A 16,716-nucleotide genomic window follows, 5' to 3' on the forward strand; every position below is an offset into this window, starting at 1 on the left:
TACTAAAAGTCAGCAATGACTTCCAGTGGCATCTCCATTAAGAGATTAGCAAAAATACTTACATTTCAGGCAAGTTAGAGTTATATTTTAAATAAAAATCTCCATAACTTGTCTTAATTACAAAAAGCCTATATGTTCTTAGTAAACAATATGGCAAACTATGAGGAAAAAGAATGCAAAATCACAACATCCAGTTTATCTGATTCTGAAGCTAATAAATTAGATGTCACTGATTCAGAATAGTTGGTGCTGCAACAAACTAAACTTGAAACCTCAGCCCCATGAAAACAATTAATGATTTACTCCTAAGTAATATTCACAGCTGCACTGGAAACAGTGTGATTAAAAAGACATCATGATATTCAAAAATATTTTTTTTTACTGAGTGCTATGTAAATATACATGGCAAGAGAAGTTTATTTTTCAAAAAGAAGGCAATCTAAGGTGTCACTTGTGATTTTCCAGTTCACAGAAGCTGACTAATCTTGCCTTCAGTTATTTGGAAGTAAGACATTACACATCTTGTCCAGTCTTCTTAGATCACAAAGACTTCCATAGCGATTTTCATCTCTTCTTTTCAATTGTACAAGAAGTAAAAATATTGTGCTCTAATTACAGCAATCTCATTCTTTTAATCTACTGATTATACATTGCACTCTGATGGGTAGTTTCTAAATCAATAAGTAACTGTAATAAAAAATCAAATTTTTATCCTTATTTTTAAGTAAGAATAATTATTATCCTTATCAAAAACTTCTCACATCTTGCTTTGTCTATTTGACACTTAAAAGAGAAAACAACAAATATTCAACTTCATATAATATTAAACAAGAGTAGATAATGACTTACTAATCATAAACCAAACAATATTGGTCTAGAAAAAGCCACTAGTCTTAATCTATGGAAATTCTGTCAAATCTATACTGATGTAGTTATATTTTTACAAGATTAACTTCACACACACACAAGCAAACTTACCATCAGGCCATAAATCTCAGAGGAGCTTCGTACTTTTGGGAGTATTTCCATAGGAATATCAAAGAACCTGAACACAATACAAAATAGTTTATATCTATGGTCAGTGCTAAATAGGAAAGCATTTTGCATTTATTTTCTTCAATAAGTTTAAGCTGTAAAGAAAAAAAAAACTACAAAAGGAACTTTGATTTCTAGAGTTTAATCCACCACTGTGTGTTCTTCCACTTGTTACAGTATGTGAACACTGAATTATGGAGGAAAACAGCATATACATGAATATTTTGAAAACTTATCCAAATCTTTCATGTGGGAAGTCATTCCTCTTCCAGCAATACCTTTATAATATTGTTGTTAATAAATTTAAATTTAAAATAGAGACACTACCATTGTAACTGCCTTACAAATTTGATTAAGGAATAAAGAAACTATTAAACGTCATTGTTTCCATGAACCCATCTTCCACCTACAGGAAAAATCCGCTACTTTTAATTAATCCAGACAGCTGTAATTTGGACTTCTGGATAACAATGAATCTTAATTACTAACAGCAAATACAACAGTAATTGCTGATCTTAGTCTAGATAAGAGATTCTTACTATTAAATTACTTTCTTCACAGATCACTTGTAGAATCTATTTAAATAACAGTATTACTGAAAAACTGAGCTTACTGGCAGAGCTCAGGATCCCATTCCAAGGAATGAATGTTGAACAACATTGTTCTACTGGCATTGGTTACATCTGTACAGTGAACACCTCCATTCTTTCCACCTGTCAAACTCTGAACAAAATAAATATCAACAGTATTTGCCAAGAAAACAGATAGGTTTACTTCAACACATTACCAAAAAAAAAAATAAATTCTAAATTTAAAAAGCTTTCAGCTTGGGACTGGGAACTCTGATATTTCTGCAACAAGTAAAAAGGAGGACCTGTTATAGCAGAAGAAAGGCATGAGAGAGGTAATAAGGGTACAACAGTACCTCCTGTGTTCTTATATTTTAAAGGTGTCTAATACACCTTTCTAAAGTCCAAGACTTTTCCAAAAGCATGAGCAAAATTTTACAGCAACCTATAAGTGGTAAATTACACATAAGCACCTACAAAAAGAAAATATAGTGATACAGGGACAGTAAAAGTTCATATTGTAAGGAACTTTGATGGAATTTCTTTAGTAGCTTGTATTGACATCACTGTGTGATCAGTGGGCCTCATGTGTCACAGTCCTTTGCACAGGAATTTGCATGATATGGAGATTAATTTTTAAAAGAGTGATAATAAACTCACAAATACATACCCATATAAGCCATGAATCAATAGTCCCAAACATAGCTCTTCCATCATCAACTGCTTGCCTAATCTCTTCCACATTATCCAAAAGCCACCGAAGTTTCACTGCACTAAAATAAGTGCTAAGTGGAAGACCAGTCCTAAACTGTAAAATACAAAAAAAAAAATTTAAACACCGAGCAAGTACCTTTTCCACGAATACTGTAGTTACATATAAAAATGGTGATAGTAAGTGAAAAACCGAAGGCACAAACCTCAGGGAAATTACACAGACTTGTTATATAAGTAAGTACTAAGCATACAATACACAAGTCTGAAAATATGAAAAACAAATGACCAGTGCATTAATGGACAAAGATCAAAGCTGATCTAAATGCAGTTCAAAGACCATTTACATGGAAATAGTTGTTTGCAGAAGTCCTGTCTTATCTAGGATATCTCCATATGACTAGACAGCAAGTAACGATGACAAAAATGAGCATCATGACACAGGGAAGATGGAATTTGTATCCTACGAAAAGTTAAAAATCAAGTAAGTTTATATGCTTTTTGACACCCATTTCCTGCCTACAGGAAAACATACAATATATAAAATATATAATATTTATACACTCAATCAAGGAAAATATAGAACAAAGAATTAAGACACCTTTTTGCAAGCATTTATTTTCCAAATTGTTATATATATATATATATATATACCCATATAAAAAAAAGAATGAAATTGCTCTTTATAAACTATCTTCCCAGTTCTCAGATTGGTTGCAATTAATTTCAATATTAAGGAATAAGATGAGAAAGGATAATATATTTCACATCAATAAATTATTTTCCAAACAGTTCTTTTCTACTTGCTCTCAATTTTTGTGTGTGACGTTTACTTATCATTGAACAGGTAGCACATGATTAAATCTCACTAACGATTAGTCATTTAAATCCTCTAGTGAGATATGTAAGGAGTGTTACCACTGACTTTGAGGAAAATAAACATTTTCCAGTCTCAGATTGGTGTAGAGTATTATGCACATTTTTTATTATTTGACAAGCTCAGAAGTGACTAGAATCTACAACTGACTGACTTTGTTTTGGGGAATTTTAAGCACACATCTCGAAAACATTATATACCATAGCAGTAAGAGTTCAGCTACTATTTAAATGTTCTGGAATATCTCTTACCTTAAAATAGGCTTTGTTTTTTCCTGGAATTCTTTTAAGAAGCCGTTCAACTGTTGACTGGGTTCTCAGGTCAAGCCACACTAAAAACATGAATAAAATTAACTGATCAACTGATTTAATACACGAAAAATGACATGTACAAGCTGCTTCTACAAAACTAGAGCTCTTGCCAGTAAATTCCTGTCTTTATTTTTAGCTTTTCATGAGTTGAAAGAATACTGTATTGCCATTGATTTTAAATGCATTGTTGTAAAAATTAAAAATTGTTAGATAAACTCATTTGATTTAGAAGAACAAACACTTTGAGAAATCAAACCGGATTTTCCACATAATAGGACATATACTTTTCTTTGTCAGAGCATAAGCAAATGACTAATACTACGCTGTTTAGAGCAGATGACTGTCATTAAACTAAGAGGTTAAAACAAATAGCAGGTTGATTATTTACTATTCCTATGAAAACTTTGAACTGGAGTGCTATGTCAGAGTTATCAAGGTACAGCTGGGCTCAATAAAAAGCTGTTAACAACATATATTTGAATATAGAATAGTCCTGGTTTCTCAGTGATACTATGCTAAACTAAATCTGGCACTTGACATGGCCTAAAAGAGTAAATCTAGACAATTACCATTACTCAGCTGACATAATCTGAAAAGCTAAGGTAAGTTAAAAATAAAACTCCAAATCAGTAAGTACTCATGAAACCTACTTAATGCATTTTTCCTTTAAAGTTAAATCAAAAGCATCCCAAAAATTTAGCAAGCTCCTTCATTTAAAAGGAACTGATTAGGTGTAAGTCAGAGCTTCATGACATGCCAGAGATGTACAAAACCCCTCAGGAACATTGTTTTTTGTTAAAAGTCCATTAAGTGATTTATTAACTATTAAGTAATAATTTTAACAGAATATTTTTTTTTAATTGGACTGGTGTATACAAACATGAAGTTTATGACACAGATATTAAAAAATCAAAGAAGTTAGTAGGCTAGGCCACAATGAAGTCTGTAAAGGAAACTAGGAAAGCATTTTTCTATAACACACTCATGATATTACATATTCAGAAAGTATAGTAGTTACCAATAGCATTATAAAGAGGTTCTCCAGTTGTCTTGTCCCAAACCACTGTTGTTTCTCTCTGATTGCTGACTCCAATGGCTTCAGGACAAAATAGAAAGAAGTATCCTTTTCAGAAGGTTTGTTTTCCCCTTTTGGGGGATGAGGGAGGGGAGGGAGAGGTGGAGAGGAGGGAGGAACAGGTAAGGAGAAGAGGAAAGTAAATGGGAAATAAAAAGCTTCCAACTTTTTCATGTTATAATCTAGAAATATCACTTCTAAAAGCTCATCATTCAACTTTTGCTGCTTAACAATGTTAAAAAAACTCTCTTCTTTTTTTGCCACAAACTGAGGCAGCAACAACACTGACAGAGAAACTAGCTTTTCCCAGTAAGTCCTAATTTAAATTTCAGAATTTCTTCATTCATCACTTGTCTCTGTGACTTTGCAAGATTAGGTTAAGTCTACTTTGTAGATTCTGCATTGCTAATATACACGAAGGACTTGTTTTCTCATTATTCCTCCCAAACAAACTGCTCTCAATTCCAATTTAACATTTCTTTGAGGCCAGCACATGCTACCACCTTTCTATTTATTGACTTAAAGACTAGAGAATTTGACTTGCTTAACCATGAGTATGTTAAAGCCCTCAGTTACCCTTAAGTACTAGGAATACCTTTTATGTTAGTGATGTCTATGTTTAGTTGTTGCAGTTTCTCACAGGTCCTTTCCACACATTCATGGACAGACTTCAGTATTTCCTTTGGATCTTGTTCCACCCATCTTTAACAAACAGTAGACACCAGTTAATACAAAGACAAAAAATTACATTTAGGGAAAAAAAGAAATTCTAGTCTGAAAATCCAGCTGAGTATTTTGACTTGATCTTAAATGTAAAGTACGTTTTACATATCTAGAAAAAGTGTCATAAATTTCCAACTCTTTTTAAACAGTAAGTTGCATCTTCCCAACAAAACCATCTGTAGAAACCAAAGAATTTTGTTTTGTTTTATTCTATACAGAGGGCTTTGGCAGCAAATGGTAGGTCAGTTAAGAACAAACAAACAAAAAAAACACCTCAGAGAACAAACTAAGCAGTTTCTATGGACTAAGCTGAAGACTACGATTAAATTGTAAAAATGACCAGCTTTACCACTTAAATGAGACTTTAGTTTTAAACCTTAAAGTTTAAACTTTAAATATGTTAATGAGTGATCAGAGTAAAACACCAAGTATTTTTAGTTTACATAACTCAGAGCACATACCAGACACCCAAGGTGAGGTTTTTTATGCCATTTTTCCTACCACACAGTCTTCTATAGCAGATACTATGTTCTTAATAATTATTAATCAACTCCAGTTTTGATCATTCAGAGATAAAAATAAGTAAGCTCTACCAAAATGTAAGCAAATAAAAAACCCACAGAAAATTCATACCCTTCCTTAGGGAATTTCTGCTGTATCTCAACCTGATGGTGACTCAAGAGCTCTGCTGTTTTCGCATTAAAAACCTGCAAATAAATCACACAACAGAATTTTCTATGAACACAGAAGTTGAAACAACAATAAATTAACATTTATTATTTTGAACAAACACAGTGCTGTGATAATTGATAGCCATTTTCTATCATAAAACCAAATATCCATATAACCTCGGTTCAGATATATGAACTTTAGTAATTAAGGTAAGCAAAGAATATTTTGGTAAGCTCTTCTGTGAATTATAACTGCTTTTTTTTTCTTGATGGATTGGGAAAGAACCACATTTTTTCTTGTGGAGGTTGCAGAAATTAAACTAATTATGCATTTTAGAACATACCTCTCTGTAAAATACCCACTACTAGTCATAATAACTTTTCTTTAGTTCCTGCTCTGATACTCTAATGCCAGACCTATGCCTATTCTCGGGTTAGCTCACTTTTAGGGAAAGTGATTTTGAGAAACAGACAATCACATGTAGTTTAGAAATCACAGAAGGGACCAAACTGTGAAGACAGAAAAAGCACCTGGGTAGAACCCAGTTCGTTTCAAAGCAAACTACAGATACAGAGCTTATGAACAATCTGACAAGAAAAGAACGTCACTGCAGCAACATGATACATTAAAAAAAGAGAAGAATATGCAGAGAAGTGACTTAGATTTGGATATACTACAATAAAAAACAGCAGAGTAGAGAATCCTGAGGACTATACTAATGGCTGTTCTTAAGGAATCACGAGTTAGAGGCTCTGCCTTGCAGTAGAAGCTCTGCTAGAATACACAACAATCTTCATTAACCATCAGTGGCCTGTTTCCAAAAGTAATCTACTGTGGCCAAGCTAAGATGACACCAAGTAAAACATCCAACTTGACTGCACAATTAGTAAACCAGCGTAACTAACTGGGCAACGATGACATTCCTGGGAAAATGGCTCTTTCTCACTAACACCATTTAGAGTCCTTTCCTTGAAGAACATTCAGGGACCTAGAAAGTAAAATCTAACAGCAGACTCAGGTGAACTGCACAACACGCCAGTAGGACACCATCCTATCTTTTTATGGCAAGCAGAGGAGGGTCAGATTCAGAAACCACTCTCGTGCTAAGGGTACAAAACCCATTCACTCTCTAGGAGACAAATGAATCTTTTCCACACTTCCTTGGTAATGCTCTCTTCTCATTCCACAAATTTTAGGAATTTCTCTTAAAGCTTTTAATCCAGAAACTCTTGATTTCATTTAGATAAGACAGTTTACTCTGAAACTATTAGATCATTTCTGACAAAGAGCAGATGAAGTTCTGATTCTCCAGTTTCTTTCAAACCTTAAAGTGTATCTTTAGAGTGAAACTTTGAAGTTTAGAAACATTCTAGTTCTATATTAGAATCATAGAATTATTGTGGCTGAAAGGGACCTTGAGAGATCTCTAGTATAACCTCCTGCTCAAAGCAGGGTCAGCTATGAGGTTAGAGCTGGTTGCTCAAAAGCTTTTTCCAGGCAGGTCTTGAAAACCTCCAAGGATGGAAACAGCACAACCTCTCTGGAAAATACTATTTTTTCCCCTCCACTGCCCAGAAAAGAAGTCTTAAAAAGGTACATGTTCATGGTTTTATGTTATCAGTTGGAAGGTTTACACAGAAAAAGCAACACTGTATTCTTTATACCATATTTACTTGTCTGTGTTTCATGTACCAGCTCAGGCCTGACGTGAAGCTATCCCAATAAAAGGGTAAGCTCTGTCAGTACTACATGTTTGGAGGGAACTAGTATAATGGGATATGGGTCTTAAAACACTGTGCAACATAGTTAATAGGAGAGATTGCGTTCTGCATGTATGCAGCAAGATTTTTTTACTTGAAATTGACTTTCTGCCAAAAGCATAGTAACATTTACTGTTTTTGTAATAAAGATGGAACACTTTTTATTGAACCTGTGTGTATCTGACCTCCTAACAATGTTAAATATCATTTGATAACCATTCACCATTAATCATTTAGTATTCCTCGAAACAGAAGGCAGTGCATAAGGATTCCTACTGTTGGCAGGAAATAAATACAGATTCAATTAGACAAGGTCATTCATTGAACCTGGATTGTGTGACCTGCAGGTAATAAAGGGTGAAGCTCTAGCACAGCACAGCTTTTTGCCTCCTTCTAAGCAAGCTGTTATAACAGCAATAAATTCTCAACAGAAGCAATAACGCTACAAATGCATAGATTTTTTCATGCCCATAGAGAAGAGCTAGGTAAACATGCTCTCCTAATCCATCACGAACAAAACCACAAGCTTCTGACATCCTCAACAAAAGCAGCAGACACTCCCTGTACCTCAGGGCAAGGGATTAAAAAGTTTCACTGAGAACAATACCATGTTCTACAGTGATAAATAGAACTCTGATACAGGAAAAGATGCCAAACATAAATGAGTCATTACATTTAAACCTAGAAGACAATAAACAAAGTAGGGAATAAATAGAACAAATGGGACCTCCCCTCCTTCCCTGCTCCTCTACCCCCCCAAAAACCTTCCTGCCAGAAAAAAAAACCCAAACCATCCTTGTTTCTCTCTGACAGTGGTGAGAGAGAGAAACAGGTGACAATAAGTATGAGTAATTCAGATAAGGTCAATACATTCCTGTCGAAACAGGTTTGAAGTGTATTTCTGTCACTGCTTTCTTTCTGTTCATATTCATTAAGAACTGGTTCCAGTTTATGATACTGATCTCTCACTTTTTGTAGGGGGAAAAAAAAGTTGAAGTCAGTTTTGCCCTAATTTTATCAGCAGTAGTCACAAAAGAATTGTCTAGGCTATTTGGACATGTAGAGCTATCTTGAACAGAGATGATTTGATGAAAGACAGTGAAAACCACCAGATACGTACTGAATTCTCTGGTGAGAGATTAAAGAAAAACAATAAATAACACCCTCCTTCCACTCCCAACAAATTATCATACAAAGAATTAGAGCTTGAGCCTTGAATCTCAATAGTGGAGGAGAGAAGAAAGACCTACTTAGCTATGCTGTACGTAAGCAAGCAGACAAGCACAAGCGCTGATCCCTTAATTCAAGCTCTTTATAGGGTCTCTAATATAATACATGACATCACATGAAGGGGTGCAAACAGTTGCATGGTATTGCATTGAGTCCTCATCATTTTAGTAGAAAAGAACTCAGATGAATCAGTTGTAACAATTTTCAAAGAATGAAAAGAAATATGAGACAAACTGAAACATAAGGCTCATAGAAGTGATGCAAGAAGCTGCACAGCTGAAAAGACAATAGTGAAAACAGATTTTAGAAGTAACGTTTCATGACTCTCAAGCTTTGCCATGTAACTCTGCCTGCAGTAAAGCTACTTCTGTTAGCCTATGCTGTATCTTCATGAGTTTCTGTTAAGCTGGAACAGCTATGGCTTTGCAAGCAAACAAGCTCAGAGCTGGAGTTCTGAAATTGCATTGAAATAACCCAACTGGGGGAAGGATGGCAAAAAATAATTCCACCTTCATATTTAACTAGGATTAGCAGGCAGTCAGAATTTATGAATAAGTACAGTTTAACAAGTGTCCTAGAAATTATCTTGCTTGGAAGGCTCCTGATGAACAGACCTCCCTCCTCCCTCAAGGAGGTGCTTATGATTATGGGAATAAAAAGCAAAACTACAATGTATTTTAAGTGAAAAAAGCTAAGAGTTAGGGAAAAACTGTAAGTATTTGCAATATTTCTAACCCATCTTGTTAGCTATACAATCCAGTTTTGCTTTTTCCCAAAAGGTCATGTTACTTCAGTAGAGGGGTAAAATGGATTTTCCTCTGAAGGGTAAGCTCAATGGGTACTAAGTTTTTCCTTATCTAAAAGCAGGTTTTGCTTACTGAAAATAATGCTTACAGTGCAATATAGCTTTATTTGAATGTTTCTTCTGGAAGTGAAGTAAAGGAAGAAAGAAATATTCCTCTGAGGTGGAAAAAAAAATTGTCTGTGGCTGACTGGCAAACCTAGAACTTGAAGTACTGTTTATGTACTTCACTGGATGTGTACTTCACTGAACACTTTGATTCTTGCTGTTCCTGGATAAAATGCCAGAAAGACTTTACCCAGCAAATACCTTTCAAGAGATCAGGCAGTGGTTCAGCTGGCCATTAGCCCCTGAGCCCAAGACTTCTAGCAAAAGAAGTTACAGTGGATTTTTATGATATGATCCTTGAACAAAATAAAATGGAACATGAGAGATGCAAATATTTGGCAAAACATCTAGACCAGAATTTAGTCATCTGGCTACACTTGTTTAGCCTAGTCAATTTATTTTCCTGCTTGCCATCTTTAAGAAAATGAGCCTGAAGCAACTGCAGTGGTACTTAACGCACTGCGCTCTCCCTGGTAACTCTGAATCTGTTATCGAGGTTCAACCCAACTTAACAGAAAAGTTGAGATCTCAAAAATAATTACAGTTTATTTTGCAAAAGCAAGTAGCTTAGCAAAGAAAAGATCCAAATTAGGGTCCCCAGAGGGTAAAACTGTAGCATAAGCTAAAACTGTATGTGTATTGTGTGTGAGAGGCAAGGATACATAAGGAGTGACAGTAACAGAAATGCACCTAAGTTCTGGTGCTTCTTTATCATCTGTGCTCATACAGCCTCATTCACGTAAGCAGTAGAATCTCTCAAAACTTGTGTCCATACACAGAATAATTAATTCTGGAAGGAATCTCTGGAGGATGTCTAGCCCAACCCACTGCTCAGGTAAGCTTAAATTTAACATTAGACCAGGTTGTTCAGGGTCTTTTCTAGTCAGGTGTTGAGCATCTGCAAGGAGGGAAATTCCACAGGCTTTCTGGGCCCCTGATCCAGAGCCCCTCATAGTGAAGCATTTCTTCCTTACATCTGTTTGAAACTTCACTTGCTGCAACTTGTGTTCATTGCCTGTTGTCTTTCTCTGTGCACGCCTGAGAAAAGGCTGGTTCTGTGTTCCCTACAAACTGTGGTTAGATGGCTGAAGACACACCCTCAGACTCCCCTGTGACAAAACAACCCCTGATCTCTCAACCTCTCCTTGCATGCCTTGTGCTGCAGCGCAGTGATCATGTTAGTGATCCTCTGCTGGGTGAAATCCAGTTCTTCAGACTCTCTCTTCCTCTGGGGGGACCAAAACCAGACACAGTGTTCTGGATGCTGCCTCCTAAGTGCCACACAGATGGCAATAATTACTTCCTTTGATCCACAGTCTGTACTTTTCTTAATGTGGTTAATCTTCACTACCACAAGGACACACTGCTCACATATTCAACTTGCTGTCCAGCAGGAATCCACGTCCTTATTCACCAAGCTGTTTCTTAGCCTTCTATCCCAAGTGCTAAAGTTTGCTGAACTTCATGAACCTTCTGCCAGGCCCCTTCTCCAACTGGAATTCCAGTCAACCTCTCCCTCCACCCTGTGGTCATCCGCAAACTTGAGAGGGCATTCCAACCCATCCCCCAGGCTGCTGAGGAAAATACTTCGGGGTTATCAGCCCTTGCTACTGACTGTTGCAGAACACTACTTGTAAACTGGCCACCTGTAATTGTAAATTTAGACTCTGAACTGTTGACACTACGCTTTGGCCCCAAAAAGACCAGCCAGCTTTTCACCCAGACATCTTTAACCTGGTCAAAATCCAGGTTAAAGATGTCTGGGTTCATCTTTTAAAACTAGGTAACAGTTGCACTGTGCTACTGAATAGACACGTGCAAAGTAACCAACAATTTGATTTTGACTGGTGACTTGATGAAGACGAAAATTGTTGGAAGCACTAGCGAAAAAAAAATGAAGAGCTATCAGTGACAAAGCTATGCAAAACAACTAACAGTAAAAGATCGAGAGGTAATGAGAGAGCCAAGGAAACAACTCAGGTAAAGAGAGCACCGCATTACATTTTGGCTTAAAATATTTCAAAGCAAAGTCTCTCTTCTAAGCGTGGCAATCTCCTTCCAGTACAGAATTCTCCAGATACATGTTATTATCTGAATGACTGATGCGGCTTGTAGCAGGCCCCTGCACACTTTGCCCTCTTCTTCCACCCTACCCCATGTTCTGATTTAATTCAGATCTATCTTTTTTGCTCAAATCCACATAACTTTATTTCTCATAATAGTTTGATCATACTGCCAAGTTTAAGACAATGCTGCATTTTGAAATTAATTGAGAGAAACCAAGATGGATACAAGAAGAATTGAAGAGTGACAGACACAATACACTTTCTAAAAAAAATAAGGAAAGAATTATGACCTCTTATTTATTTGTGGGAGCACCTGAATCCTCAGAGGAAACATACCTCATGTGGACAGAAAAAACCCAGCTGTATACAAGCCACTGATGAATGCATCTAGCATAAGAAATTCCTTGTTAGAAGAACTTGTAAAAATATTTGTAAAAAGAGCTTGAGTACAACTTTAAAGCTTGCAGTGTCTCTTTTAGTTCTACTAGTGTTATCCTTTTAGGCTAAGAAAAAGAAGTTAACTTGGCATACATGTAAAGCAGATAGAATTTATCTTCAGGTGTTACAGGGAACTTCTCCAAATTCACTTCTGAAAAGGACTCCTGACTGGCATTCAATACAGTCCGCTGGTGCCATTTGTCAGTTTGTAGTTTCTCTCCACCCCCAGATCTGTATTTTGTCATTTGACAATCCCATGAAGGTCGTGATATTGAGTAATAATGGTAACATAGGTCAAGAAGATATTCTAGTCTCCTGCTTCATGAAAGAACATTCCACATGGGAGAAGCATTAAAAAAAAAAAAAAGAGAAGAAAAAAGCAAGGGCAAGCCAAAACATTTATCTTCCCCATTCAACACTGTGCACACTTGACAACTTTTTGTATCTAGTCATTATCTCTATTCCACTTCCACGGTGGAAATTATCACTGGGATCCAAGTCTAATTACCGTGACTTACTGACTAGGCAACAGGACATTTGTAGAGATTTGCAAGCAGGAAGTTTATATAGTAAGTTTCATATATCATAACAACATTAGTTACTGTCTATTGCATAAGATAGAAATATGTTCGATCCTTGAACTAAAGGGCTTATATATATGATGAATATATTCATCACCTCATCCTTAAACAAACTATCTTCCTCCTGTGTTTAAAGAAGCCCATCTTTCGTAAGGTGTACAAGTTCAGTCACCTGAATACGTACAGTGCACAGGATGCATTGACATTAGGGTTGTAGCCTCCGGAACTGCAGCAGTCACTCCAACAGGCCCGAGTAGGTTTTAGAGGGGAACACAGCAGAGTCATTGCATTGTTTGAACACTAGCTAATCACAGTCACTGAACTCATGCCGATCTATTCCTCCAGTGCCTGAGCACCTTGTCCATTTGATTTCATTCAGGGCGAGATACCCGACCGATTTAAAACACAGCCTGCTGGAAGCAGCAGGATTTTGCAGCCCCCCTCAAGCAGCGGCCAGAAACGCTGGCCTCCGCCTTGCTCAGGGGGCCGGGCAGGCACTGCTAGAACCGCCGCACGGCCCGCTCCCCTCCGCTCTCCCCCCTCCAAACCCCAGCGCGGCGGGAAGGCGACGGCGGTCTGATCGCCGGGGGACCAGTGTCCGCCGGCCGGCGGCTCCGCCACCCCCGTGTCCACCGGCGCCCGCTTCTCCTCAGGGCCCGGCAGCCCCGGCCCGCCGGGTGACAGAGAGATGCCGGCCCCGGGCAAGGGAACGGGAGCCGGGGCAGCGGCAGCACGGCCCTGTGCCGGCCCGCTCCCCCCTGCCCTTCCCCAAGGGCGCAGCGGAGGCCGGAGGGACCCCGCGAGGATGCGGGCGAGGGAAGGAGCGAAAGCAACGGCTCCCTCCGGCCGGCGGGGCCGCCGCCTCACCTCCCCCCCCCCCGCACGCCTCAGCGCCCGGAGGCCGCCCCAAAGCCCCCCGCTCTGCTCACCAGGAAGCGACTGGAGCTGGTGCCCTGATCGATGGAGCCCACCAGCGGCCCCAGCACCATTCGGTCCGAGGCGGCCATGAGCCCCGCTCCGCCGCCGGTCGGGTCCCCTCAGCGATCGCCTCAGCCAGCGGGTAACGGCCGCGCCGCGCGACACCGCCCGGGCAGCTCGCGGCCGGCGGCGCGTGGCTGCCGGGGTGAAGCCGGCGGCGGGGCGGGAAAGGGGGGGGGGGGGGGGGGGGCGGGGCGTTGTCACGGGCGGGGGGCGCTGCCTCGCGCATTGTCACGTCGCAGCCAACCAGCGGTCGGGGCGCGGCGGGGGCGGGGAGGCCGGGGGGGGGCGGGGCGGGAAGGGCAGGAAGTGGGCCAGCAGTGAGAGGTGGGCGGGAGGGGGGTGTGTGTCACGTGACGGCGCCGGGAGCCGTTGGCGTGAGGGGAGGCGCGGGAAAGCTGAGGTGTTTTCTGAGGGGAGTCCGTTGCCGCTCTGGCGAGGGTCTTGCGGAGGGCCGTGCGAGGCTGCCGGGGCGCTTACAGCCTTCCCCGGAGGGAAACCTGTTTCGTTCGTAATCGGGGAGAACGGAAAGAAACCCCTGGCGGGCCCGGCCGGCTGTCCCGGCGCGGCCGCCGGCGCTGCCGCTCTGAGGCGGGATCCAGCCGCAGAGGATGAGCGCTGGGGAGGTGCCAAGCCGGGATGTCCGCTGGAAGTTTTCTGTACAGAGCGAATATTGCCGAGGAGGCGTTCAAAACTGAGTCACCGTAGCCGTGGTATTGGCCGAAAAACGTTAGCAGCCCCAACGCAGCTAGTTTCATCTCTGGAAGCTTTACCCTGCGCCAAGCAGAAATAGTCATTGGCTTTAAAAAATGGGATCTTGATCTTCCTTACTTACTATGTGTTGGTAACTAGTGCTTCAAGAAAAACTGCTGGTGTTGCAAGACCCGTGATAGAATTGCAAAAGCTAATAACGCTGACTAAAGCACACGAGAAGTTACCCTGTGACACGCGTAGCCAGCAACTCAGCCCCCACAGGCGCCATTAAATAAATTTGTCTTTGTTGTAACTCCCCATTAGTGGTAGTTGTCCAAACTCTTGGTGTTTTGTTGGCATTGCTGCCTGATAAGCAAAATCTGTTTGCTGCCGCTTGATAATGTTTTGCGTGGCATCTCACCCAACACTTCCAACATACCGTTTCTTTCTTCTTTAGTACTTAAGCTGACATCTAGGAGCCTTGGTTGGGTTGTGAACAGCACTAGCTGCTAATGTGTAATAGATAGCAAGGGATTTAGTTGCAGCCCGTAATTACAAAATCTGAAATGAGACAAATACAGTTTAGTAATAAGGTGCATTTTCTCAAGAGTGGAATCACTTACCAAACATTATGAAGGATTTTCTACTATTCTAAAATTTTATAACCAAGACTGGTATCCTTTCTTAAAACTTAAGCTGTAGTTCAGAGACCAATTTGCTCAGGGATGTGCTGAAACCCATAGAGGAGGATCCACAGCAGGTCATACAAGAAGGTCACGACGAACCCTCCTGGCTTTGCAAGAGACCCCGCTCTACATCCTTCAGTTGTCATGGTGTGTGCTGCAGACAGCTTCTACTCCAAAGCCACAGGCAACAACCGCAGGTGACTTGAAAAGTTTATGCAAGACTACAGCATCTCCATGTAGATTAGCGATTCAAGGAATTAATCTCATGGGATCTTAGTTAAGTCTGAATTCATTAGTATAATTGCTAGGAAAAGCGTGGGGTTTGTGTTACTTCATTTCTGTTAAAAACTGCCGTATGGTGTTTTGAACGTATTTTCACTCAAGATAAGAGATCACTATTTTCAGCAAAGGTTGAGGTCTCTCAGGATCCAAAAAGAGAGGAAGCAATACCGTGGCTGATATTTATGCAAAACATTAAATACTACTGCAAGCATGCAAATGTAAAATTTATAAAGATTACTGAGTTATGGAAATTTTCTAGGAGGTGCAGATCTACCATTTTCTTGGGTGTTCTTTAGCAGTGCCTGTGTATTTTCATAGACCGGGAACAGGAGGGGTGGCAACAGTGCCATTTCTTTAACAGGCAACAGACATGCAAGCAAGACAGACAGAAGGGGGAAGAATTTTGTCTGAAACTAGAAAATATAGAGTCAGGGAGAATAGCTTATTCTTCCTAGCTCATTAGCTTATTCTTCCTAGCTCATTCAACAGTGTACTTTCCCTTCTTTTACAGTTCTATTCAATGTTTGCAGAGAACATTTTCTTTTTCTGTGATATTTATTATACAATATATGAGCGTTACTATTTGCAGAGTCCTTAGTACAGGTAGTGGGCACTGTCCCAGCGAAGTAGCCTGCAGGGGAAAGGAGAGTGGAGCTGTGGCCGTACCTTTACAGTAAGACAGTGTGAGGACACACTCTGCTGAGATAGTTTTAAAGGAATTAGCTTCCTTTAAAGGAAGGAGCATGGATATCTGTGTGGACTAATTACTTCTGCTTCTGGCTCAGAGCTCACTGAGGCAAGTCTACACAATGCAGCTTAAGTTGTTAGCTATTCTATTCCCCCACTGAAGAACAAACAAAATGGGAAGGAAAAAAAAATAATCAAGCTCATATCCAGCAAGTGCTTGTTGGGAGCCTCGTATATATTATTCATGACAGAGGGAGAGATTTGGGAAGTTAGATATACTTATTATAACATTCTCGAGCCGGGCAGAAATAATGGAGGCTCCCATTGATTTGGGAGAACATAATTACAACAAAGTTGAATTTGGTTCCCCAAAATATTACATTTATGAAGATGGCGCTTGTTTTCAACTGCCCATGCAATGTGGATTCCTGC

General features: G+C 39.6%; 1 protein-coding gene across 4 annotated transcripts in view; it reads right to left on the minus strand.

Annotated features, from left to right (window-relative positions):
- GK (glycerol kinase) overlaps nt 1-14,062 on the minus strand; it is a 37,403-nt gene extending 23,341 nt beyond the window's left edge. For 2 of the 4 annotated variants that reach the window (XM_049835329.1, XM_049835328.1), the window contains exons 1-8: nt 13,888-14,062; nt 5,935-6,008; nt 5,174-5,280; nt 4,522-4,599; nt 3,444-3,523; nt 2,275-2,412; nt 1,649-1,758; nt 979-1,045 (exon numbers count right to left, since the gene is read on the minus strand). In XM_049835329.1, coding sequence (XP_049691286.1) covers nt 979-1,045; nt 1,649-1,758; nt 2,275-2,412; nt 3,444-3,523; nt 4,522-4,599; nt 5,174-5,280; nt 5,935-6,008; nt 13,888-13,965 — 732 coding nt within the window. In that variant the 5' untranslated portion in view covers nt 13,966-14,062. The remainder of the gene's footprint in view (nt 1-978; nt 1,046-1,648; nt 1,759-2,274; nt 2,413-3,443; nt 3,524-4,521; nt 4,600-5,173; nt 5,281-5,934; nt 6,009-13,887) is intronic. The other 2 variants (XM_049835331.1, XM_049835330.1) reach the window with 1 other exon arrangement.
- Nucleotides 14,063-16,716: the final 2,654 nt, after the last annotated feature.

The sequence above is a fragment of the Accipiter gentilis genome, chromosome 32 (assembly GCF_929443795.1).
Source record: "Accipiter gentilis chromosome 32, bAccGen1.1, whole genome shotgun sequence".
Lineage (NCBI taxonomy): Eukaryota > Metazoa > Chordata > Aves > Accipitriformes > Accipitridae > Astur > Astur gentilis.